Source organism: Prunus persica, chromosome G1 (assembly GCF_000346465.2).
Source record: "Prunus persica cultivar Lovell chromosome G1, Prunus_persica_NCBIv2, whole genome shotgun sequence".
In the NCBI taxonomy this organism is placed as follows: Eukaryota; Viridiplantae; Streptophyta; class Magnoliopsida; order Rosales; family Rosaceae; genus Prunus; species Prunus persica.
This window is the reverse complement of record NC_034009.1, coordinates 35,893,764-35,920,053: the sequence shown is the minus strand read 5'-3', so window position 1 is coordinate 35,920,053 and position 26,290 is coordinate 35,893,764. Positions and strand designations below refer to the sequence as shown.

The 26,290-nt window shown below is 40.1% G+C and overlaps 7 protein-coding genes across 8 annotated transcripts; 3 read left to right on the top strand and 4 right to left on the bottom strand.

The window, feature by feature from the left end:
• Positions 841–2,222, top strand: LOC18791536 (NDR1/HIN1-like protein 2). The gene has a single exon (XM_007222932.2). The coding sequence runs from the start codon at positions 1,122–1,124 to the stop codon at positions 1,926–1,928; it is 807 nt and encodes a 268-aa protein (XP_007222994.1). The 5' UTR covers positions 841–1,121; the 3' UTR covers positions 1,929–2,222.
• LOC18791135 (probable leucine-rich repeat receptor-like protein kinase At1g68400) lies at positions 4,030–6,672 on the top strand. The gene has a single exon (XM_007225069.2). The coding sequence runs from the start codon at positions 4,532–4,534 to the stop codon at positions 6,512–6,514; it is 1,983 nt and encodes a 660-aa protein (XP_007225131.1). The 5' UTR covers positions 4,030–4,531; the 3' UTR covers positions 6,515–6,672.
• LOC18788616 (LOB domain-containing protein 22) lies at positions 8,047–8,535 on the bottom strand. The gene has a single exon (XM_007224668.2). It carries the CDS (start codon positions 8,533–8,535, stop codon positions 8,047–8,049), a length of 489 nt encoding a protein of 162 aa, XP_007224730.2.
• LOC18789224 (acyl-lipid (9-3)-desaturase) lies at positions 9,233–11,667 on the bottom strand. The gene has a single exon (XM_007222040.2). The coding sequence runs from the start codon at positions 11,164–11,166 to the stop codon at positions 9,820–9,822; it is 1,347 nt and encodes a 448-aa protein (XP_007222102.1). The 5' UTR covers positions 11,167–11,667; the 3' UTR covers positions 9,233–9,819.
• On the top strand, positions 14,842–17,245 carry LOC18790466 (UDP-sulfoquinovose synthase, chloroplastic). 2 transcript variants are annotated; one of them, XM_020554418.1, is made up of 4 exons: positions 14,842–14,982; positions 15,176–15,300; positions 15,467–16,547; positions 16,681–17,245. In XM_020554418.1, exons 3-4 carry the CDS (start codon positions 15,501–15,503, stop codon positions 17,080–17,082), a joined length of 1,449 nt encoding a protein of 482 aa, XP_020410007.1. In that variant the 5' UTR covers positions 14,842–14,982; positions 15,176–15,300; positions 15,467–15,500; the 3' UTR covers positions 17,083–17,245. The 2 variants fall into 2 exon arrangements, with proteins under 2 accessions (XP_020410007.1, XP_007222744.1); XM_007222682.2 differs by lacking the exon at positions 15,176–15,300 and having other exon boundaries at positions 14,843–14,982.
• Positions 17,271–19,848, bottom strand: LOC18791597. Its single transcript, XM_007223995.2, has 7 exons — positions 19,580–19,848; positions 19,101–19,219; positions 18,732–18,814; positions 18,514–18,635; positions 18,068–18,232; positions 17,690–17,783; positions 17,271–17,599 (listed from the first exon to the last, which is right to left on the bottom strand). Exons 1-7 carry the CDS (start codon positions 19,617–19,619, stop codon positions 17,392–17,394), a joined length of 831 nt encoding a protein of 276 aa, XP_007224057.1. The 5' UTR covers positions 19,620–19,848; the 3' UTR covers positions 17,271–17,391.
• On the bottom strand, positions 20,058–25,419 carry LOC18789600 (ATP-dependent zinc metalloprotease FTSH 4, mitochondrial). The gene is made up of 7 exons (XM_007225133.2): positions 25,164–25,419; positions 24,169–24,259; positions 23,683–23,946; positions 23,104–23,340; positions 22,875–22,999; positions 21,976–22,452; positions 20,058–21,299 (listed from the first exon to the last, which is right to left on the bottom strand). The coding sequence occupies exons 1-7, from the start codon at positions 25,188–25,190 to the stop codon at positions 20,367–20,369; spliced, it is 2,154 nt and encodes a 717-aa protein (XP_007225195.1). The 5' UTR covers positions 25,191–25,419; the 3' UTR covers positions 20,058–20,366.

The following is a 26,290-nucleotide window of genomic DNA, read 5'->3' as shown; positions in this document are numbered from 1 at the left end:
TTCCAACCTCGAAAGCAACATTGTTAATTGGGTTCATAATTGACTTAGGAGTCAAGTTAATGCAACCACTAAGCCACTGACCACCAAAGATTAGTTAACTAATTACTGTGAAACGTGCATCAAAGTCATAATTTAAATGAATAAATACTGTTTGTTTACCTAGAGTCGTCGGTGGGGTTCTATTTGCTTTAATTGGCCTTGCTTCCCTGTCCCTCTTGGCACCCATACTATATACACATTATACATTCAACCCTATATAAAAAAACACGGGAAATAAAATGATCTTACCAACCAAATTGGTAAAAGGAAAAAGGTCCCATTTTAATATTTGGATCATTTTCTTTTTAATTCCAGATTATAAATCGAAACTTCGCGTATAATTATTCGGTGGTCATTAAAGTGTGATTTTCTGGTTCCTTATCACCCACCCTAAATACACGTTCATGTCATATTTAGAAATAGCAATTATGTCTTTTATTAAGGGAATCATGAAAATGGAGGGAAATAAAAGAAAAATCTAGCAACAACACGGAAATTTTTTTTTAAAAGGACTGGAGCCCACATTTCTGACAATTCACTCCATCACATGTGGGCCATGCAAACGAGATCACATATTCTCAAACATCACAAAGAAGACCTAGCGAAGAGGAGGAGAAACACCTATATGAAACGGAAATAACATCATTTTGTTATTTTTAGTTAATTATATTATGTTATATACGATAATTTTTTCATATAGCAATCTGTGATCGACAGAAAATAGCAATTTATTATTATTTCTGTTTCATACAAGTTTTTCTTGAAGAGGAGGAGACTCAATTTTTCATATCTTTTTTTTTATTCATTATTGTAATTATTTTTCATTTATTGATAAGGTAGGCTTGAGTCGGTAAGCTTTAGAGCTAGTGCTTACTAATTTACCGGTGTAGAAATTCACAGGAAAGAGCCTTCACACGCAGAAAAACATTGGGTGAGTTGGAAGCATCCTTTTGTGGTTCCTCCATCTCTTTCCTTTTTTCTCATCCCTCTTCTTCTTCTCTCTCAAAAACCTCACAAATTCACACAACTTCACACCAAATCACAACCTCTCTCTCAAATCCAAACCCAACCCATTTCTCAAAATGACAGACAGAGTCTACCCATCTTCCAAACCCACCACCAATGGCGGCGCCGCCGTGCCCGCCGTCGCTACTACCACGGCCGCCGCCACAGCCAACCCATCAAACACCAAGCCCCAACTCCGGCAACCATACCGCCCACAACCCCAGTACCACCACCGCCGGCACCGCAGGAGCAACTGCCACTGCAACTTCTGCTGCTGCTGCTTTTGGTCCATCCTCATCATCTTAGCCCTCGCCCTCCTCGCCGCCATAGCCGGCGCCGCCGTCTACATCCTCTACCGTCCTCACCGCCCTGAATTCACACTCACCTCCGTCCGCATTGCCAAGCTCAACCTCACCACCTCCTCCGACTTATCCACTTCACACCTCACTACCCTCTTCAACCTCACCCTCTCCTCCAAAAACCCTAACAACCACCTCACCTTCTCCTACGAGCCCTTTGCTCTGTCTCTCTCGTCCAGCGACGTCCAAATCGGAAACGGGTCGATCCCGGCTTTCACCAGCGGCACCAAAAACAGCACCTTTTTTCGCTCCATTTTGTCGACCTCTCAGGATCTCGACGTCGAGTCGGTTAAGTCTCTGAGATCGGATCTGAGGAAGAAGACCGGGGTGGCGTTGGAGTTGCAGATGGACACCAAAGTGAAGGTGGCAATGGGGAAGTTGAAGAGCAAGAAGGTGGGCATTAGGGTTACGTGTGAAGGGATTAAGGGGGCTGTACCTAAAGGCAAGTCCCCGTCGGTGGCTTCGGTTGCTAACTCCAAGTGCAAGGTTGATCTTCGGATCAAGATCTGGAAATGGACCTTTTAATTAATTGTTTTCATTACTTCAATGCAATTTTTTCTTTGTTTCATATAATGGGTTTTTCGAGGGGGGGCTTTGTAAACTTTTGAGGAGGATTAAAAGATCATGAAATTGGTGTTAAAAGAAAAATTCAAGTTGATACAAGTTGGGAGTAGGTTTAAGTGCAAATTTGGGGTTCAAATTAGAATCCTTCTTTTCTTTTTTTCTTTCTTCTTCTTCCTTGATACTTTGGTGATGTAAGTGAAGTGAATTTGATTATTTTATGGCAATGCATTCTGATAATACTCTCTCTTTCTGCTACCTTCTTATTATTTTTCTGTGTAATTTGCCTTCAAAGCTTCAAATTGTGTAGCAAGTCACTCTGCGGAATTTTCAGACAAGACCAGGAGCGGAGGATCACTACAATGTCTAGTTGGGCTCAATTGGTTAATTGCATTTAAGAAAAATACACTGTTTCGTTTTGCCTTTTCGAATATGATAGTTGTAAAAACAGAGCAGAAAATGCAAGCTGGTTTTACTTTGCTTTTTCAAGTATGGCGTTTTGGTTCCAGATTTTCCAGGTTCCAATAGAAAGAAACCATGTTGAACAAAATACCCAGAAAGATGTTTATATTGAGGATGGGGGGGGGGGGGGTAAAACTACACTAACTATTTGGGAAATGAAAAACAAGGAGAAAAATACAGAGCTCTTAGCTCTACCGATCCAATAGAAAAAGGGGTTGTGAATTTTGTGTCCTCGTTATCAATGACGATGAGTTTTACACAGAATCACACACAGTATTAGTGACGACGACCAATGTAGCTGCTCTCTCTGATCTCTCTCAGTATTTCACTTGATAAGTGTGAGTTTTGCTGGTCCACGGTATTTAAAACCCTTGTGTCCCTTTGCATTGATTTACTCATGCCACTCCCACTTGTTAGTAATACAATAGTATACTACAAATCTAAGGCACTCACATTACATTACATCTTCCCAGTTTCATTGTGCTATTCTTCCTGTCTCTACTCGCATCACTTATCGAAGAGGAGAATGATAGAAAAAATAAGAGAGTAATACAACGAGAATAGAGAAGTATTTCTCGTCAAAGTCATACCCTATATTCTTGGGGCGAAAAAGATAGAGATATGTGCTGCATTCATTTATCTCCCTCCAAAAAATGAACATGTAATAAGGGAAGTAAAATTTTGATCATAATAAAGCTCTCTCAATTGAATTGATTTAAAGGGATCATAGAATAAAAAACTAATCATAAAATGTTGGTACACACTTGGTGGGATTTTTCTAAGTGGAAGGCATGATGGTGATAGTGGCGATGATAGATGGATTAAATTCGCGTGCACGTGGCTTCCTGTGGTATTGTTGGTCTGGGTTGGTTCACAGGAGGGGGGCAGTTGGAATTTTAGTCAGAAGCTTTATAGGCCCCTCTCCTTTTCTTTTCTGCTCACAAAGAGAGAGTGAGAATTGGGAAAAGTCTTAATTCAGATTTCATGGGATTGCCACCAAAACAATGGAAATTCAGATTTAATTCCATTGCTTCATTCACACTATTTCCTCTTTATTCCTTCCTTATTTTTCCTTCTTCTTCTTCTTTTGTACTAACTAATGATACTAATAATTGGTCTGCCTGCATTACATTTTGGTAATCTTGATTAGCAAAGTAATTTAGTTATAAAAAAGATTAGTAAAGGATTACGTAATCACTATAGGCCCGACCAAAAAGGGGTTAAAATCGGCCCCGACCGGCCGAAGTGCCAACCCATTCAAATTCAGAGATTACCTTGTAAATTGGGATGCCTTAAAGGGTGCCAACCCATTAAATTCTATAAATAAATAAAAATTTGACAATTCTTTGATTGTCGGCTGCTGCTCCTAAAAAATGGGCTGGCCTAGTACAACATCAAACGTCAAATTGGGCTGGATCGGATCCTTTGGCGGGTCCAAACTCCCACCATTATGTATTTTAAAAAATACCCATCTTAATATACGGAGAGGAAGTTCAAACTCAAGTGAACGGACAAACTATCTCGGCCAACTGACATAACTCACATTACGCCACATTATATTTTTCTTAATTAATTGTATTACTAAAGTATGACACATCCTTCCTTGGATATGATAACATAATAATACTCATAATATTCTTACTTAATCAACAAAATTCATTACTAAAATTTAAAAAGACACTACCCTACTCCTACTCCTACTCCTCATCATACCAGTAATAAGTAGACAAATTAAGAAACGCGTTTGCGCCATTAATTGCAACCAAGAAACGTCGTCGTCGCTTTCAACACTCACTGCCAGCAGCACCCTCGCTAGCTAAAGCTAATACCACCAAAACCACTCTCTGTCTTCCTCCCAAAAACGTTTTGTCGACACCGTTCTCTTCTCAACCAAAATCCCCACCCACAAACAAATTTACACAGAATTAGCCACTCGCCCAGGCCAATGCCTACAAGCCTACAACCAATTGTCGTTTAACCTAACGTCTCTTAACGGCTAGTTACTGACGGTAATTAACAATCTTATCTGGCCTTCTTTTTCCGTTCCCTTCCCCTTCATTTTCTTTTTTTCCGAAACTTCCTCCAGAATCAGACGGAAAACAAACATGTCGCCGAAGCAGAAGAATTTTCATCTTCTCTCTGCCTTCTTTTTCTCACTCTTCCAATTCTTCTTCTTTCTTTCTCTCTCTAACCCAGAAGAAACCACCGCCTTGCTAGCATTCAAAGCCTCCACCGACCCCTTCAATTCGCTCTCCTCCTGGATGGCCTCACCCGACCCGTGCTCCGGCTCCTGGCTCGGCGTCACCTGCGACCCAGAGACCCGCCGGGTCACCCGACTCGTGCTCGAGAACCTCAACCTGACCGGGGCGGCTGAGCAACTCAGCCAGCTCGACCAGCTGAAAGTCCTGAGCCTCAAACACAACCTGCTCTCCACCTCGCTCGACTTCTGGTCTTTGCCCCACCTCAACCACCTCTACCTCTCCCACAACCGCTTCGCCGGAACCTTCCCCGCCGGAATCTCCCGCCTCCGCAATCTCCGTCGACTCGACCTCTCGTACAATCAGTTCTCCGGCGACATTCCGTTGACCAAGTTGACTCAGCTGCCTCGCCTGCTAACTCTCCGTCTCGAGTCCAACTCGTTCACCGGGACTCTCGGCTCAGCGGACTTGGATACCGGTACGATTTCGGACTTCAATGTTTCGCACAACAACCTCTCGGGCGAAATCCCTGCGTGGCTGTCTAAATTCGCGGCGACGTCGTTTGCCGGAAACGGGAATCTCTGCGGCAAACCCTTGCCGTACGAATGCTCCAATGGGACGGTCCCTGACTCGTCCGTACCATCCAGGGACTTGGGTCGGAAAAACGGCAGCGTTTTGAGTAACGCTGCACAGCTCACGATCATTATCGTCGGCATAGCTGTTGCGTTGTTAGTGATAGTCGTGACCGCCACGTGGTGTCGGCGCACTAAGAGAGTGGAGGGCGGGACCCGCAACAAGACAGCCAACGGATTCGGTTACGTGAGCAAGCACTACGGGCCCGGAGAAATGAAGAAGAAGAAGAGCAAAGGTGGAGCCCATTTGTCCCAGTCTAACGGGCACGGGCCTGGTGGTGGGCCCAGAGAAAGCGAAGATATGGTGGTGCTGGAAGGGTGCAGGGGCGTCGATAAGGTGGGTGATCTGTTGAAGGCGTCGGCGGAGATGTTGGGGAAGGGCAGCGTGGGGACCACTTTCAAGGTTGCGATGGACGGTGGAGATGTAGTTGTGGTGAAGAGATTGAGGGAGAAGAGAAATGGCGGGAAAGAAATGGATGGATTTTTGAGACAGATTGGTGGGCTGAGGCACTGTAACATTGTCAGCCTCCGAGCGTACCACAATTCCAACTATGAGTTGCTTTTGGTCTACGATTTCATGCCCAAAGGAAGCTTGCATTTTGTGTTGCATGGAAACAGAGGACCTGGAAGAACACCATTGGATTGGGCTACAAGGTTGAAATTAGCTTCTGGGTCTGCGCAAGGACTGGCTTTCCTCCATGGTTGCAACAAGGCCAAGCTCTTTCATGGAAACCTCACTTCATCAAACATCTTGGTGGATCAGATGGGCAGCGCTTGCATCGCAGACATTGGCCTCCAGCAGCTCTTGCCTGCTCCATTTTCATCAAACAGCGCTTACAAAGCCCCTGAATTGATGCTTCCCAGCAGTAAAATCCCAAGAAAGTTTACACAAAAGTGTGATGTTTATAGCTTTGGGGTGGTTCTGATGGAGATTTTGACTGGAAAAACGGCTGGTGAAGAAGGAGAGATGAGCTTGGTGGAGTGGGTTAAGATGGTGGTGCAGAAAGAGTGCAGTACATGGGAAGTGCTGGATTTTGAGCTTCTGGGAGACAAAGAAATGGAGGAGGAAATGTGGGCTCTTCTGCAGGTGGGTTTGCTGTGTGTGTCTCCATTGCCTAAAGATCGTCCAACAATGGGCATGGTGCATCGGATGATTGAGGACATTAGGCAAAAGGGTGTTAGAGAAGATGGGGCAAAGTCTATTTTAGATGACCTTACTTCTGATTCTTCACCTTCCCATTCAGAAAGCACTCCCTGAGGATCATTTCATTCTCAGATGACAGCATTATGTTATTAGGGCAAACTTCATTGTGCTTGAATTAATGCATACTGAAGATGTTTTGTACTCTTCTTGCAGCCATTGTTTGTGAGAATCTTCAATAAATAAAGAGACTTGATTGTTTTAAATATCTTAAATGTATGACCTTCATTTGATTCAGTCTGCTTGCTTTTGTTCAGCTGCATTGGTTAGAAATTAATTTGGGGCTAGGGCATGGTGGTGGCCCGATGGGCTTAAGAGGTCAGCTCCTTTAGAAGTTTAGAGTCACTGCCATAATGCCATCTTTGAATTAAATACTGATTACTGAAGCAACCTAATCCATGGTGACGAAAATGAAAGTAATAAAGAGCAAATATTATGACAATGGACTTGTTTGAAAAAGATGTTTTCTGTTGCCAATCAGGCCAGAAATGTTTTCTGTTGCCACCTTTTACTTGGCCATCTAATCAACTTGTATGCACAGAGGGACTGCACAATAAGTAAACATTATGAAATGCCTTACATGAAAAAGATGAGAAAACTTAAACAAGTTAGGTGGAGACCAAATACCATGGATATGGAATATAGCAAGCTCTTAAGCACCTACAAGCCGGTAACTCAAGTATTCACCTGCATTTAACCTACTGCTTATTCTACTAATGACCAAGTAAATTTCAGAAATGAATGCTGCTGATAGCCTCCAGACAGATTACAAGACTAAGAATGGTACTTGAACACCGCCGCGTAATGTTACCACTCCACTTGAGCGTTTTTATCCCTTTTAAGTTAACTGTAGCTATGATTTTGTCCCAAAACTAAATTTATCAGAATAGTTCATTGGATCTATTACGTATATGAGAGGTAAGGCCTACTTATGCTTCATTGCAATTAAGAAAACTGCTTTTATCATATTCAATGTGATTTCTTTCTGTCACAGATATTCAGGAGGAAGGATTGAGTTTCTATGAAGAAGCTTGAAAGGATGATTGTGGAGAGTTCAATCGAATTGGTGATTTAACAGGCAAAAATGTGGTGATCGCTTTTAGAGAACCAAGAGAGAGAGAGAGAGAGAGAGAGAGAGAGAGAGAGAGAGAGAGAGAGATTGTGTCTTCCTGATACAGTTATATACAGATCAAACTATCTGTCAAGGAAAAGGGTGTTTGGAACGTCTACATTTCTTTTTTTTTTTTTTACCTACTCTATCTGATGTACAGAAAACAGAGCTCCATGAGATTTAACTGAGATACTGAACTAGTATAGCAAAATCAACAATCATCTTTTACCACTTTGTAACTGAGAAGACGTTGTGAATTACTGGACCCTCATCCTGAATTGGATTGACATCTTGTTCTAGCACAACTTCATCCCTGAATAAATAAATTGGGGTTAACATTAAAAAAAAAGTGACAATAATTGACAAGAACATGAAAGCTACAAACTTTATACATGGAGATTGAATGGGCAACTTTCAAGTGGGCATTTTCTTTGCCTACTAAAGTTGAGAAATTTGTTTCAAAGCATTCAGTCAGACCTTAAATCAAACACTGTTCTTGATGATTTTCCACAACACCGCTCTGTTCTTGAACAATGTTCTGCTGTAGTTGATGATGAAGCTGCGAATCATATTCAACATCTTGAACGACATTGTATTCATAGCCGTCCAAAGGATGAGCCATAGCATTCTCTCCTCCGGCACGAAACATGCAAAGCTGAGAATGTACATGTTGGAGTTCATCCTCAGTTGTTCTGATCTTCCACAGCAACGACTTTATTTCATTGTAGCAGCCACCAACAGGGTCCCTGGCACGGTACTCGGCTTCGGCTTTGACGCTGTACATGGCAGAGCTTCTCTGCTGAGGAGAGACGCTATTGAGGGTTTTGGTGATTTTGCCCACACCAAACAGTTTGTGTGCATTCAGAAATTGTTGAAACCTGGTTGCAGGGAAATATGGGGCCATAAGGCAGTCTTCGGTACATTTCTTGCGCTGGAATCTACAAGCGGCACAAGTTTGGTGCTTCATTTTTGGGTGGGATTTTTAAGCCTTTTTTATCGGTTTTGGGGGGAAACCCGGAAAGGGAAGGTGAGAAGTGATCGGAGAATTTTTTGGAAGGTAGAGAAATTTCAGTCGAGATAGGGTTTGTTTGTGTTGAGAGAGAAATCAGGGACGTGCTGTGTTAGTTATAGTCTACGTGGTTGCGCCATTTTCAATTTTGAAAATTGAATTATTATCTTTTTGTTGGAAATGAAATTTAAATTCTTGAATTTTAGGTGGTTTATCCGACCAAAAAATAAAAATAAAAAGAAGATCTTTAGATTCTTTACGATCATGAGTCAATTGCTTTGGTTTAAATTCTATTTTCTTTATGCATGCAGTTTGAGAGAGGTAGAAATCAAGCAAAATATCTTGTTGCAGGTAACAGGGCTTGAATTATACATTATAATAAGACTTTCTTGAGTTGAGCTTCTTCTAAGTTCCCATTTCAATGTTTCTCACGGTAATTGGATTTATGGCATATGGGTTGATATGGCAGTGTGACTTGGTTTACTACAACATTACAATATCACAAAGAAAAATGCTAGGAATATCACATTATTGTATACCGCATCTCTAATAGTGGCGATTTTACCTCTATTAGAGAGCCGGTACACAGTGAAGATAATACAGTGAAGAAAATAAGATATGGCAGAGTACCAAGAATTAACCATATGCCAACATCTAAGTTCAAACTTAATTTTGGAATTGAATCAAAACCAATACCATCAAACGTTCCAGTAAGAAATTCCAATCACAAAAACGATTAGTTATATATATCACCGGATATAGTGAGCTATCAGAGAGAGAGAGAGAGAGAGAGAGAGAGAGAGAGAGAGAGAGAGAGAACTAAAGCGCCACAAGAGATACTAAGCTATCAGAAACAAACTAACCAACTAATCAAAGCACACAATGCTTTACATCTCAAGTCTCTAGCAGTGATTTTGAGCACCAATACAGGAGAGGAGAAGTAGTAATATCACCGGACGGATAATCAGTATATATAGCTTGTCACCTACTCCAGAAAATACATGAGCTGATGATGATCCTACAAACTTTGCATAAATATTTGTAAAAACCAGAATCTGAAATGAAGCCTCAGAAGCAGTCCTAAAGATGATTATTATTGTTCCAACTGAAATCAAGGATCACCACCCTTCAGATATCAATCAAAATAAGTTATTTTACTCCTTTAACAACATTATTGTCACTGAGCATAAAAAACCACACCATCAAAACCTCAGAAAGCTAAAGCTTCACAAGCTGTGTATCTCATCCATAAGTGTGTACAGCTTCCCAAACTAAGTTCTTTGGAACCGGGCTAGCTAGATCCCGAGCCTGCAGGGCTGCAGTGCGAAGCGTTCCAATGGTCAGTTCGTTGGCCTTCAAGAAGGATACACTTTTGTAAGGCAGCTTGTGCTTCTTGCATAGCTCCTTAACAAGAGGAGCAACTTTCCTGAGATTGCCTCTAGGCAACCTGGGAAACAGATGATGCTCAATCTGAAATTGCAACCCACCATGGAACCAATCCATCCAAGATGGACACTCTATATCAAGTGACCCATTAGTCTGATTCTCACACCAGTCATTCCCAATAGGTGTGCCAACATAAACACTGGAAGAAAAATGGTTCAAACAGAACTGAACATGCTGAATTCCAGTGACAGAAAAACTTGTAACAACAAACATAACTCTTTCACCCCAATTGGGTAAGCAGGAAACCAGCAAAGGATACCAAATCCAAAACACAAGGAGCCCCAAGATTTCCTGAACCCTATTGTTCACCCTTAATCTTTTAGATGATAACAGCAAGAATGATTGAGCAAAAAGATTAAGCCTAGCAAGACACATCACAGGGTAAAATGTCCAGTGCTGGTAACTAACCAAGGTCCTTGTAAAAGCATCAAAATTCATCTTCCTGTCATAGAAATAAGACGTGAGGGAATTGAATAATTTCGACGATACCGCAAAGAAAGGCATGTGCTGAAGATCTGGATCGAATTCAAGGCTGTTGCATGCAATGTGGTGGGCATTGTGGTTGCGCTTCCACCAGGCAATGCTGATGCCAGCAAGGCAATTCCCAGTGAGGATCTGAGCAAACCTATTGAGTCTTTCGCTGCGGATGATCTGGTAGTGCCCAGAGTCATGTCCATGCCAGCCACTTTGAATCCAAAGAAAACCCATTAACCCACCAGAACCCAGATGCACCCAAGTGCTATCAGAGTACAAAACACCATAAACACTCAAGCTAAACAACATCGCCACAAGAAACAGCGAAAAATGAACCCCAAGTCCCCTGTTTTCAAACAAACCCATTTTAGTGAATTCATTGACAAGTTTCCTATAATCTTTGGATACCTCCGAGACAGAGTAGCCTTCGAGATAAGACCCAGTGAAGAACTGGTCCAGATGCTGCCATGCCGAGCCTGGATGGTACGCAACAAACGCGTCTGTGACATCTTGACCAGCGAGATTGAGCAATGGGAGCTCACCACCTGGATGGTAATTAGCCCAATCTGAGACATTGTAGATCTTCCCCTGTATTGAGATCCATAGATCTCCTGGCTTGTTGTGCTTGCTAAGGTCTTCCTGTGAAATATACTTCTTTGACTCTGCCATTGAAGCTCAAAATCAAATGACCCAACAACACGCAGAGATCTGAGAGCAAACAGAGCTTTTCACTTCCTCACTTCACTCTTCCTTTCTGGGTTCCAAAAGGAAGAGACTTTTCTGAATAATACTGATTATGACATGATAGAATGCTTGTAGGGATAAAAAAAAGGCTTTGAATTTTCACTCGCACTCTGCTTTATCTGTGCTTTTGTTTCTGATGATGCTCTTCAGTTTATGTAGGGGTGATCGCTAAAAAGAAAGGGAATATGATTGTACAGCTGGGCGAGACTGAACAAACACCACAGGATTGTATCTGAGTTGTTTCCCGTTTACAACCTTAAAATAAAAAGCATAAATCTTTGGGGTTATGTTTTGGGCAAATGAGAAATGTAATATGCACATGTGATTCGAGAGCTACAGAGTAGGAGAGAGAAGTTGGGATTCAAATTCAATGGACTTTGTCCCCAAAGCTTCTGAATGCAGAGCCCCCACGTCTTCATTTTGGTATTATTTGTTTCGATATAGTAATTAATTTTTACCTCTTGAGCTTGACCATATAATAAACTCAGGTAATTACTGAGTTTAGTATGATAACAAATAAATTTTGTTAATGAAGTATTTTTTTGGGGGTTTATATTTGGAGGAAAAAAATCCTAGGGTTTCAATTCTGGGTGCCAAGGCGGGTGAAAGGGTAAGGACACAACTAAGCGTGGCAATAGGTCGTGTCAGGATAATAAACGTGTCAAGAATGTTCAACTTAAACCCGATCCATTTAATAAACGTGTCATGTCGGGTTTAGGTTGTCTTAAATAGGTTATTAAATAGATTACCTAGTTAAAAACATGTTTACTCATTCCTAGTTTCCAATAGATTTCGTACACTTGCGGGTATTTATAGTTGGATGATTAGTGCATTAATTTGTGTCGTTAAAATTAAAAGGAAAAAAAAATATTTATTTTACATTTAAAAAAAACAAACAAACGGGGGACTACATTAATTTTAAAAAAATTATAAAAAAACAACAACAACATCATGACGCGCTTCCTAATTCCATAACATGAGACTTTAGTTTGGCCCTCAAGATCTCTCTCTTGGGTTTTCTCGCATTGCTTCTTGGGGCTTATCACTTGAGCTTCCAAAGATCACTTTCTTATGTTTAGCAAAACTTGGATCTCCTTGCGCACGTTTACCCGGTCGATCCAAGGCCTCCAGCTGCTCTTGCATGTCCTTAGAGTAAAAATCTATCATCTTTGATAACTTTTGATTCTCTTCCTACAATATTTCAAGCTGATGTCTCGTCTCCTCCAAAGTCTTTGCCCTCTCCCTTTTTAATCTCCTTATAATACTCTGACAATTTGCAACCAAATTCCGTTCTGCCACCAACTGACTTCTTACCACTTGCACCTCATGGGATTTCACAATAAGGCGATGACCCACACTTGCTACTAACACCGCACTTTGCATGCTCAGTGCCATGGCATCACTCACCACCTGGTTATCATCCCTTCTTCCCAGCACGAGCACATCCCTAGGAGTCACTAAACTCCTTGCAACTCCAATGGCAACATCGTTGTCAATGTGTAATGAGTCGTTTATGGTTATTGGTCCTTGTGAGGAAGCAAAGTAGGGCATCCACACTGGTGCAGCTCATTGCCCTAATGTATATGTTGGCAGAGCTAGGTTTAGATTGAGAGAAAATGGGAATGAAGAGGCCATTTTATTTCTGAGTTTGAGAAAATAGGTTTAGATTGAGAGAAATGGGAAGGAAGAAAATTGGCAGAGCTATGTTTTTTGTTTTCTGAGTATGAAGAGTTGTAATTTTTTTTCTCCCTTTGTTTCCTTTTATAGACGTCCATTGACACCTGTTTCTGATTTTTCCCATGTTCCTCGAGTCCACACCCGTAATTTCTGTTCCGTGTTTTCCACCTCGAGCTCCACGCCTCCGTGCCGCACAACCATTGTTGTAACCCCACTCGACATTAATGAAGTACCTACATAAATTCACATATTTTATATTCTTAAAGGCCCTTAAAAGTGGTTACTTACTACTACTTTCTTCTTCAACCTCCAGGCGGATTTTGATTTAGGACAGGGTTAAATTGAATGGTTGTTACTTGTTTGTTGGACATACAACTATGAACTATGCATGAACGTTGGAATGCTGATTTGATTTTGGGACAATTTGGTGAAGCCAAAAAAGGCAAAACAAAGGCTGTACCATTTCCATTTTATCCTATGAGTAATGCTATTTAAACACACAAAATTGACCACATTAGCTAACCACCTTATGTGGCAGCTGAAGTGGTCATGTCATGTCAATTAATGATTATTATTATGTTGATTTTATTTTATTATTTTATTATTTTAAATAAATTTTTTTTTTAAAGTGAAATAAAAAAAATGAAAAACAAAAAGTTGGACTTTTTTCGTCTCCAGCACACCCTTCTTCCTCCATCAAATTTACCTATCCCCATGAAAACCAGAGAAGAGATATAGATATACTCCAGCACTCCCTTCTTCCTCATCAAATTAACCTATCCCTTCAAAACCAGAGAAGAGATATAGATATACTAGAGAAGAGATTAAATTCAAGAAAAACAACAATATTACAAGAAGAGAGGAACCCAATCAAAACCAGAGGATTTTGATTTTGAATTTTGGTGGTTTGAGGGTTTTTCAAGAATCAATAATCATCATCTTCAATCATAAGTGAGCAGTGACCATCATATCTAGAGTATTTGGAGAGCGCCAACGCATGGGGATGTGAGCGGAAGCAGCATGGCGGAGATGGCGACCGCGGTAACGTTGATGGGTAAGGCGAAGGTGTCGGTGTAGTGGGATATAGAGAACTTCCAGAGCCCCAAGGTCTTTGACACCCATGCCATCTCCCAGAACATTAGTTCTGCAGTCATTAAGATGAAGAAGAAGGGAGTGCTAGAGACAAAGAGTCCAGGGATGCTAGGGTTTTTTATTTTTTATTTCAATTTTTATTTTTTGTTTTTAATAATTATTTAAAAAAGAAAGAAATGAAATAAAAATAAAATCTACATGATAATTTCATTAATTAAGGTGGCATGACTACATCAACTGCCACATAAGGTGGTCAGCTAATATGATCAATTTTGTGTGTCTAAATAGCATTACTCGAACTATACTAAATAAGACGGTTTCTATGCAGAAGAAGAAAAAGACTCAACTAAAAATGAATTATGCATCTCTCTTTATTCCCTAGTTAAAAATAACAAAATATATTTATATTCATGAAAGTTTGGAATATACCGCTTGCCTTACCAAAATTAAAATAAGAATATGCTACTTGGATATTAGGAGGATATGCTAATCTATGAGAAATATCTACTGCCTCCCTCCATTGCAGCAAACAATCACATGGGCATAGATGTTGGAATTTCTTTGGCCATGTGTGGCAGTATTTGAACTAATCCTTTATGGTTAATGTACTTTTATATTTATAATAACCCTTTGTGATTATTTGTATTTATATCAATTTTTGTAACTGACGATTTTTGTTCTAAATCATGAATGCAACATAAACTTTATACCAAAACAATCACATGGGCATAGGTGAGCCCATTAAAGCATTCTGGGCTTGTTATTTTCGACCAGTGTATTTCAGTTTCAGCTAAGTTGAGCCCATTTGGAGAAGTGGATAAAAGGGATATACCTCCGGTTATTGCTTATGATTCTTCTCCTTCTTCCCCAAAACGCCAACAAAACCAACAAAATCTTCACCTTTTATCTATCACCAGACAAATCAAGCCTTCATCACAGTGATTTCGTGCACTCTCTGCTGATCCTATTACGGTGATAGTTCACTTTAATGTTTTCCTTTTTTACTTTATATTTTGCTGCATTTACTCTTGTATTTCTTCTGTTTCTTTCCCTGAATTTTAAGCTGGGTTTGCTATGTTCACCCTTTGAGAAGAAAGCAAATATATAAAATTTGTTTGAAATGTATTGATTATCTAAAGAAGTGTGCTTTGTGTGTGTGTCACAGTGTGTACACTTCAGCTGTGCATCTTCTATGCTTGTTGTGAAGTCCCGAACACAGAAACTTGTTTTGCCTTGAATTGTCATGAACCCGTTTCGCTTCCACATGGTTTTTGCATCTAGTTGCTTTGGGTAGTTACAAAATATAATTGGTTATTTCTACACTTGAAATATTTGCTTTCTCCGTTTTGCTGTATAGTGTTGTTTGTAGAGCTGCATTTTTATGTTAATTTCTTTGCTACTTGAAAATTTTTAAGTATTTAGATAAGGAGTTGAGTATTTGGATAATTCTTTGCAGGTATATGTGAATATTAGTAAGACGCAGCAAACATATGGCACATTTGCTTTCAACTTCGTGCTCTCTAAATTTTTCCTCTGGTTGTAGACCTTACACTAAACCATTGATCCAAGACTTTTTGGTATTTCCTACCTCTTTAACTTTTCGGACTTCTAAAACCCCATTTGGAAGGCTTCTCTTGCAAGGGGGGAGGTCACAAAGTACTTGCACAGTGCACGCAACCACACTCTCTCCAAGTAGGGAAGCCCCAAAGGAACCGAGCTATGGCGTCAATGAGAGCTCTGGGGGAGCATCTAAATCACAGCGGGTAATGGTCATTGGTGGAGATGGCTACTGTGGTTGGGCCACAGCCCTTCACCTATCCAAGAAAGGTTATGAGGTTGCCATTGTTGATAGCCTTGTACGCCGTCTCTTTGACCACCAGCTTGGTCTTGATTCCCTGACTCCAATCTCCTCCATCCATGATCGCATCCGTTGCTGGAAATCTCTCACTGGAAAATCCGTTGAACTCTACATTGGTGATGTTTGTGATTTTGAGTTCTTATCAGAAGCCTTCAAGTCATTTGAGCCTGATTCTGTTGTTCATTTTGGGGAACAGCGGTCTGCTCCTTACTCCATGATTGATAGGTCAAGAGCAGTATTTACACAGCAAAACAATGTGATGGGAACACTGAATGTTCTCTTTGCTATAAAAGAGTATAGAGAGGAGTGTCATCTAGTGAAGCTTGGGACCATGGGAGAATATGGGACTCCAAATATTGATATTGAAGAAGGTTACATAACAATTACTCATAATGGAAGAACAGATACTTTACCCTACCCCAAGCAAGCAAGCTCTTTCTACCATTTGAGTAAGGTTCATGATTCAAATAATATAGCCTTCACTTGCAAGGCTTGGGGGATTAGAGCCACTGACCTAAACCAAGGTGTGGTATATGGGGTGAGAACGGATGAAACCGAGATGCATGAAGAGCTCAGCAACAGGTTTGATTATGATGGAGTGTTTGGAACTGCATTAAACCGGTTCTGTGTTCAGGCTGCTGTTGGTCATCCACTTACTGTGTATGGCAAAGGGGGTCAGGTAAAAGCCCTGTACATGAAGCACAAACGCTCACACACACACACACACACACGCCTTCTTTTCAAGTGCCTCAAAAAAGGCGTGCTTGCATTACTTCCCATCTTACTAATATTTATGTTCTTTAATATGCCAGACCCGGGGATATCTTGACATCCGAGATACGGTTCAGTGTGTTGAGATTGCCATTGCAAATCCAGCAAAGGCTGGTGAGTTTAGGGTCTTCAATCAATTTACTGAGCAGTTCTCTGTCAATGAACTTGCTGCGCTTGTCACAAAAGCGGGAGAAAAGCTTGGACTTGATGTGCAAACCACATCTGTGCCAAACCCAAGAGTTGAAGCAGAGGAGCACTACTACAATGCCAAACACACCAAACTTATCGAGTTGGGACTTAAACCTCACCTTCTCTCAGACTCTCTTTTGGATTCATTGCTCAATTTTACTATCAAGTACAAGGATCGTGTTGACACAAAGCAAATAATGCCCAGTGTTTCTTGGAGAAAAATGGGGGCTAAGCCGAGAACTGTTACAGCGTAGTTGAGTGGGGTAGTGTAAATGTGATAAATAGTTGTATACGTGTTTGAGGACGTTATAGATCTGCATTGCCTTTGCCTCTGTTTTTAGTTGGTTATTAGGTCATTTTTACTTCTTCTACCTTTTTTACATAAACGTGATATATGATTGCTCAGTTGCAATCTAAGAACTGATGAGTTTCAAATAATATGGTGAACAAATAAAATATTGGTCTTCAAAAGTTGATAGTTGAAATCGTTTTCCCAATACATGGCCAGACATGGACGCCCCAGACCAGAAAAAGAAAATTTTCAACTTTTGATGGGTTGAGGATTAAAATCGTGAATGGATAAATTTGTCCGGGAGAAAATCCTCCTTAATGAAGTCCAACACGATTGAAGCCAGCTCATTTTGATGTGAAGTGTGTTCATGATCAGCTCCTTCTACAATGGACACTTTATGATTTGGTATGATCTTGTTAAAATCAAAAGCATCTTCGACAGGAACCATCTGATCCATTGATCCATGAACTGTCAAAACCCTGCAAATAATAGAATAAGTTGAACAACCTACGATCAACGACCATTTTCGGAGAAATGAAGTTTGGAACAGGATAATTGTCATTTCTGACCTGCAATTCTGGTTAATTGATCGGCAGGCTGCAGGCATATCAGTCGTTAGACGCTCCATCAAACTTTCTTCGGTCACACGATACTCAAATGTCCCTATTAACATCAACAATCAACCAGGTGAATAGTCAATCTAAACCCCGAAAATATCCAGGTTCTAAGGATGAGGAAACATGAACCCTTGCAGAAACGCGTAAATTTACAATTATGAGCTTTAGATAAATGAGTTTTGAAACGAGGTGACTTTAAAATTCCACACAGCGTTAAAAGAATGAAGATGGTATAGACTCAGACAAGTTATCACATAACCAAAAAAAAAAAAAAAAAAAAAAACAGCTGATGTTTACGGAAAATAAGAATAAGTGCACATGATAGCTTACCTCTTTTGTTCTTAACATCAATAAATCCATCTTGCTTGATTCTTCGTAGAAAATCTTTACCTAAGCGACCTTCAATGCCTCTTTCCAGATTAAATCGACCAGCAATATTTACAACCTTATGAACATCATTATATTTTGCAGCATACAAGAGCACTGCATTTCCCCCTGAGAGAAACATTTGATCAATAATCTTCTAAAGAAATATTCACTAAACCCACCCAACAAACAATCTTAACAAATAGGGGAACATGCATAAATAGACAATTGATGGCAAATAATGCTAGCGGAACCATTCATGAGACAGCAATAGCACGGCATCTATCTCTGACTCTGATACAGTGTGTTATGTTCAAAGCCCTAAATACTTTTAAGATATCTTCCCAACCCTCCTCCATTTGTTTCTCAAATGAGGCATTGTTCTAAATGAGCAAAAGTTATAGACACACCTTTACTGTGCCCAACAACTGCAGTTACTACATAATTCTGCACACGAAAGTGTTGAAGTACAGCTCGTAGATCATCTGCTTCTCTCCGATAGTGACCATATCGAAACGAACCTTCACTTTCCCTATGAGGTATAGCATAAACAGCTTCTAGTAACTACATGAGAAGTTCCATGCTCAAGACTTGAGTCCTGTATAACAATATAGCAAACACATCTTACCCATTTCCAGCAAAGTCAAAGCGGAAAGCACTTATTCCCTCTCTTTGTAAGACAGCAGCAAGGTTCACCATGGGTATGCGTTCCTAGAGAGAAAATGAAAAGACTGTCAGATCCATCCCATCCCACCCCACCATCTTTAAACACAAGAAGACAGACGGTAACACAGAACAGGTAGATCAATCCAGAAGTTTAAAACTTGTTCTTAATCATTTGATTAATGATTAAATGTTTCAAATTTTTTGAAATTTTCATTTATACAATGGACAAAGACACACTTGAAGAATGTCAGAATTACGCACAATGGTTTTTTAAAAAAAAAAAAAAAAAAAAAAACAGTATCAAGTGCATAACATGTCAAAGCCAAAGGACCTTTGAAGAATGTATGCCATGGCACAGCACAACGAGCTCCTTTGAACCCGTATCATGTAATATCCCCACAAGCTTCTCCCCGTGCTTGTTTTCTATAACAACTCTCCGCTGTTGAATTGCTGCAGATAGAATTCAATAAAAGATCAAAAGAATTCATGCAGACAATTGATGTAACAGAACACAGAGACCCTTTTATGAATCTGCTTAAGCAGGAACAAAATGTATGCACATTGCCCATTTGTTTAATCTAAGGTATCGAACATTAAGAAGGACCATAAGGCCATAAAGATAAAGTCTTTGACCCAAAATAATAATAAAAAACTTACACAGAGGCCCTTTGATCGCCCAGAAGACCATAAATTTAAGATTTTATGAAGTTTGGGTTTTTGTAAAATCTTTGCTTTTTAGCATCTATGGTCATTAAATCTAAATTGCAGCAAAGTGAAGAGAGATTCTGGGAAGACAAATTATCTGATAACCTGGTTGTTTCGGAGTCGATGTCGGCCGAGTCACCGACATGAATTACAGTTGGACTAACGAGATTTGTACTATCTATGGCGCCAAGCGGAGGACGAGCCGAACTCGAACCGCCTATCGAGAAGTGCCATGAGGATCTGAGATTTTTTTTTAAATTTTCTACAGTGGGACTAACTCGGTTCATAAATCGGTGTAACTCAGGCTCAACTTCCCGAGTTCGGATTGAGTTTAAGGTGTCCGAGTTGGTTTATTTCTCCCTTTCTTCTTTTTTCTTTGGTTTTGCCTCCGCAAAAAGAAAAAAGGAAAAATATGAATTTTGAGGACAAAATGATTTCACTGAAACGATAGCAATCAAAACCTTTTTTGAAAATAACAAAAATTGCATTGCCAAATTTGTTCAGAACAGTTTCTTGTTATCATTATCACAAACCTTTGGACTGTTGGAAGGGGAATAGAAACAGCAAAGTGAAAAATAAAGAGTTTAGCAAAAATCAAGAATGCATTATTTTCTTAATTGTATAAATGACAAGCATCGCAGATGAAGAAAAAGATAAGAAGAAGAATCAAAAATAGACAAGGGATGTTCTCCAGTGCCTTAATTAGAACTCCTACACTGACTTGCCATTCAATTCGTCTACATTCCCAGTCAATCTGACTACGGCGACACACAAATTATACGTCACTGGCAGCATACTATGGTACCCAGACAGAATGGCTGGTGAGTATTTTTACTATATGCACATCAGACACTGATAAATAGATGTCCGCAACTCATCAACCTGACCCATGCTAAGATCCCACAGGAGCAATGCCTGTTGACTTGGCTGCAGCAGTTGCAGCCGCTGCGGCTGCGGCGGCTGCGGCGGCAGCAGATGCAGCTGCGTTGGGTGTTGAGGGTGGCACTTTTGACTGTGAGCTACTCTTTGCTGCAACTACTTGCTGGTGTGGTTGTTGCTGTTGCTGCTGCTGAGAGTTTACTTGCGCAAGCAAGGCCTTGATCTGAGTTCCAGTCAGCGTCTCTTGCTCTAGTAAAGCATTAGCAAGGGCATGGAGCTCCTTGCTATGTGACGTAAGGATGGTTTTTGCATTGTTGTATGCCCTTTCCAAGAAGTTCTTCACTTCTTCTTCGATAAGCAGCCTAGTTTCTGTGCTCATGCTCTTCCCGTTGTCATCATAATTGTGGCTGACGAGCCCAACTTCTTTGCTCATACCGTACTTTGTAACCATTGCTCTAGCAAGCGAAGTTGCTTGCCGGAGATCATCAGATGCACCAGAAGTGACTTCACTTTCGCCAAAGATGAGCTCTTCTGCAACCCGCCCTCCCATACAAACATCGAGCCGTGCAAGCATCTGTTTCCGGGAGACACTTGTCTCATCCTTGTCGGGCAACTGGGCAACCATGCCAAGTGACATACCCCGAGGAACTATTGTTGCCTTGTGAACTGGATGAGCACCATCAGTGTGGATGGCCACAAGTGCATGGCCACCCTCATGAAAAGCTGTTAGCTTTCTTGACTCATCAGATATAACAGCCGACTTGCGTTCACTTCCCATCATAATCTTGTCTTTTGCATACTCAAGATCAGCCATATTCACTGCTTTAGCATCGTCCATGGCAGCCTTCAAAGCAGCTATGTTGATCAAGTTCGCAAGATCTGCGCCAGAGAACCCCGGAGTTCCTCTAGCAATGATACTCAAATCAACATCTTCAGCCTTCAGAACCTGTCAAAAGGGCATTTTTATTAGTCTTGGAATGACTTCTAGTCCTAAAAAATCTACTGCATCAGAAATACCTTACAGCAGAACATCACAGAATGCAGTCATAAAAAGGAAAAGCAAGAAGCACCCTCCAGTAGACAAATAAAGATCATATTATTCTAATGTGATAGAACTTATGAGTATCTAACCTACTGCACTTCTTCACTATAAACGGTGCTTGGTGTAGTTCTCAAATGGAAATTGACTATTACAGTGCAATAGTGATGATAAACTATCAGCAAGAATACAGTCTAGCTAATGTAAAGACCACTTCTCAGTATGATTTTGGCTTTTCAACTGGGACCACAGGTAGCACAATAATGAGGCTTTCAACTAAGGCTAGGCAGAGCATCATCACCGTCCCAACTAATGATTCCTAGCACTGAACAACTGAGTTCAAACTGATAAAATTGTTATTGTAATAAGGCTGATAACTTGCAGACTTTATCAGGCCAAGATATGCCCATACACAATAACCATGACAGCCCAAACATATTATGTTTCATTATTGTGTAATGGAAGAGGCCTTTGCAGACAAAGTTTGTGACCAAAGAGCTTTCAAAACCAAGAGGGAGTCAATTAAATCTCAAGTTTACTATTCGAACTAAATAACCTCTCCCCTCAAGGAGAAAAAGATTACCTTAGACATGTGCGCTTCCATAATCTGCCTCCGCCCTTCAACATCAGGATTAGGAACAACAATGTGCCGATCAAACCGTCCAGGTCTCACCAATGCCTTGTCCAGGGACTCTGGGAAATTAGTAGCTGCAATAACAATAATCCCTTCATTTTGCTTAAAACCATCAAGTTCAACAAGCAACTGATTGAGAGTCATCTTCATGTACTGCTGATCCTTTGGATTTCGACTTCCTCCTATTGCATCTATCTCATCAATAAATATTATACACGGGGAGCGCTTCTTTGCAGCTGCAAAAAGATCCCTCACCCTTCGAGCTCCAACACCAACAAACATCTCTTCAAACTCACTGCCGCTGCATGAGAAGAATGGTACCCCTGCTTCTCCAGCAATGGCTCTTGCTAACATTGTTTTTCCAGTACCAGGTGGGCCGACAAGCAAAACACCTTTTGGGAGCTTGCCTCCTAGACGAGTGAAACGCTGCAAAAAGGGGGATCAAATTAAGGGACAATTTGTACCATTACAAAAAGATAAATACATTGCAAGCATGGGAAAGAAAGGAAACAAAATCAGGATGGATTTGGCATCTCAACCATTTCCTTGGCTCAGCTTTTAAAAATGTTCAGAGACACTAGGTTTCCACAAAATCAACCCTTGGCATTCAAGGATGTACTTTCAAATTGATTTGAAGGAACATAATACAAACAAGGGGAAAATTAATTGAAGAGTGAATGAAGACCATTTCAAGTCTTTTGCTGTAATAGGTCACTTCTAATATCAACTTCTTAGGTAGGATGAAATAGTAATGATATTACCCCCATCTCAGAAAACAGGGGGCATGAGGTGATGATGTAAAGGTGTTCAATTTCATATTCTGCCACACATAATGTTGATGCATCTACCTTAGGATCTCGAAGATAGTGAACAATTTCCTCTAGCTCCGATTTAGCCTCATCAACACCCTTTACGTCACTAAATTTTGTGTTAGATTCCATGCTAGGTTGAACCTCCTCATTTAGTCCAAGTCCTGAAATGTGGAAACAGAAAAGTTAAAGGAAAAGATGTCATTATTTTCAGGATGCATCTTAATCAATTCATAGAAGAACCTAAAGCACCAAGAGATGGTAATACCTTTGCTTATTCCTCTATCCTCAATGAGTGCTCCTATACCAGATATCAAAAGAAAGGCTAGTGCAATAGTGCGAACGGTACGCCACAGCTGCTCTTTAAACTGACCTCCTTCTGTGGCCACCATATGAATAGGAGCACTTGCAGTTCCGAGAATACCATCCTTCGATGATTTTCCGACACTCCTGAGAACTGAGAAGCCACCTATGTTTTCTTCCTCCCGTGCAGAGTTAGCGACACCTACAACATTTGTACACTTTTTGCTCATGAGCTCAAATTCACAAGACAAGGAGGTGAAAAAACCTCTCAGAAAATCTAGGTACTAAGTGTGCAATTTTTTGCTAGAAAAATCAACAGAAGCTCAGAAACTCCATATAAATAATCATACGAAAAAGGAAATTTAATTGTACAAGAAATCAGGAATATTACAAAACCCTTATCTAGTTAAGTTTTTATCAAAATCCAACTCTATTCATAATCTTAGCACACATTGAGACGGAATTCATACACGATATAGACAAAATAGAGCATAATTTTGGTAGTAACAATTACAAGGGGAACAGCATCTGTTCCATTACCCACCTCTCTGTAATGTCTTGAGTAACTCACTCTCATCCAGCCTGCCAACTCTGACTAATGCTTTGACGTATTCAGAAAGTGCTGAAGGGTTAGAATGTAATGATGGCTGACTTTCAAAAAATCTTATCACTGATTCATAATCACTCCGATGGTAAAGTTCTTTTAGATGGGCAACTTCACTAGCTTCATCTGTGTCGCGTACTCTGCGAGCTAAACTACCAACATAGCTCGACTTAAACCTCTCTTGAGTACTTAAAAACTTATTCCCTGCACAAGGATTAAAAGAAAGTGATCACTTCTATAAATGAAGATAATGGAGAAGAATGTATAATGGAGAAGAGTGTTATATCTTTCACTTAAAGCCTACAAAACTAAGTACCCAAAGGAACAAATTTGACAATAAAATAAACAAGCAGCAGAGGTTCTTTGCAAGTTTGAAATGGACGACAAAAAACGTATACAAATCAAAATATTTTGAATGCATCATACCTCCAGCACCTCCTCCTAACCTGTTGACTGGATGATAAGTTCTGGTAATCACTTTCGTCAGTTGTCCCAACTCTGATCGATGCCTTGAAACCTGATGTAGAAAGAACATGGAATTAAATAGAGCCTGACAGAACAAAGAAAGCATGTCTAAAAGGGCAATCAAATGGTTCCAGCATTTTGTTTGCCGAGAAAGCAAATCAAAATTTAATCGAAAAACAACAAGAACAAATTAGCAAAGGCAAGGGAGGGATACGGATGAGAGTGCACCCTATTTTGGCCCCCTTTTTCTCCTACCGAAATTAAGTAAGAAGGGGCACCATATCTTCTCTCCTCAACCCCGAGTCATACCATAACGCTCTTCTGAAAGAAAAAAAAAATCTCATACATCCTCCTTTTGAGGCCAAAAAGAGGTGACCCAAACCTTAGAATCTGACCAAACACACTCCTATTCAAAGCAAAAATGCAACCTCCCTGAATAATATTCATCCTTTAAACCACCTAAAAGGAGGTCTCAACTAACTCTATGTTCCATAGCTGAGAAATAAGGGTAGACGAAGAGAATATGAAATTTCACATAACACCCAATTTTCGTAATGAGCTCAAAAGGTCCATCTTCCATTGGTAACCCAATCACTACAGATTTTAACATTGAATTACCAGTTTTATACGTTTTCTTTGTTATCAAACAGTCCAAAAGGCAAAAATCTTTTCATTGTATATTCACAACGTAAACATCTCTTTATTGTACACCCTTACAACTCAACCCTAAGCAGACCCGTATCACGCAACAATATGAATATGCAGAAGATGGTTACAGAAGTTAAATCACAATGATTAAACTCCTAAACAATCAAAACATGGGAATTAGGGTTTTTGAGATCAGCTACAAGAAATAAACTTTGTCATTGAGAAAACATGTATATCGCAGAAAGAAAAAAAAGGTACAGATTGCATAAAATAAGAGATTTAGAAGCCTAGCTGAAGATTTCACCGACCTGAGTGATCAGGCGCCTCAAAGCCATCTCTTGCTTAAAGACGAATAAATATATCTTATTTTTCCCTCTCTAAAACGACCTCTTTGTGTCTCTCTCGCTCAAAACGTTGCAGGTGTTGATAGGTCGAAGTTGGCGTTGTGTTTGGTTGGGAAGAAAATGAGAAGGAAAACGGGGGAAAGAGCGAAGCTTTGGAAGATAGAGGTTTGAGAGGGGAGAGATGCTAGGGTCCGAGCAACATCATTCATCAAACCCAAACTGACCAAATGTGGGTTAGGTGAAATGTCCATATGAGCCTTGAAAGAGTGGATAGTTTTGAGTTCCAAAACTGCCCCTGTAGGGATGGATATTTTGAGTTCCAAACTACCCTTGGAGAGATGGATATTTTGTGACTTGTATGGACACCGATCCTCTTGCCTGAAATTCATCGACCGCTACTCACAAGTCACAACAGCTGCTTGTAATTTCTTTTCTTTTCTTTTCTTTTTTGTGGTATATTTCTCAATTTTGGAGCTACGGAAACTATTGGTGCTAAAGCATTGTAAACTTAAGCATGACTTTCATAAACTTCACATGTCTTTTTCGCACAACATTTTATTCCAACATTCAATCATTCATAACCCTTCCATTTCAATGGAATAACATTTAATTGCACACTCATGATAAGAGTTTGAATTTTACCTCTCGTATTATACAATATTTTTTTTATCAGACTCGTGTTATAAATTAATCCAACAAAAAAGACAATTAGTTGTTGGGACTTATAGCTTTAACAAATGATATCCGCCTCTATGTCTAAAACTAAAGTTTGAATCTCTTCTCCTAGTTTCGCCTTTTTCTAATTTTATTTTATTTCTTAGAAGGAAAAAAAATAAAAAGACAAACAACCTGTGGAACAAGTTGGGAACTTGATGTATAACAAATGGCAGGAGCAATTGAAGAGGAGTTGGAGAGATGTGCGCAAGGGCAAAACCAGAAAACTACAAGTTTGGGCCTCGAGCTCAAATTTAGGCCCATGATTTGTCGTTTCAAAGAGAATGACATCACAAGTAAAATTCATCGCTTTGTCATAATGTAGGGGCTTTTTTGAGCATCTGAGGTCTTTTAACAGCCCAAAATTGAGTTTTTAT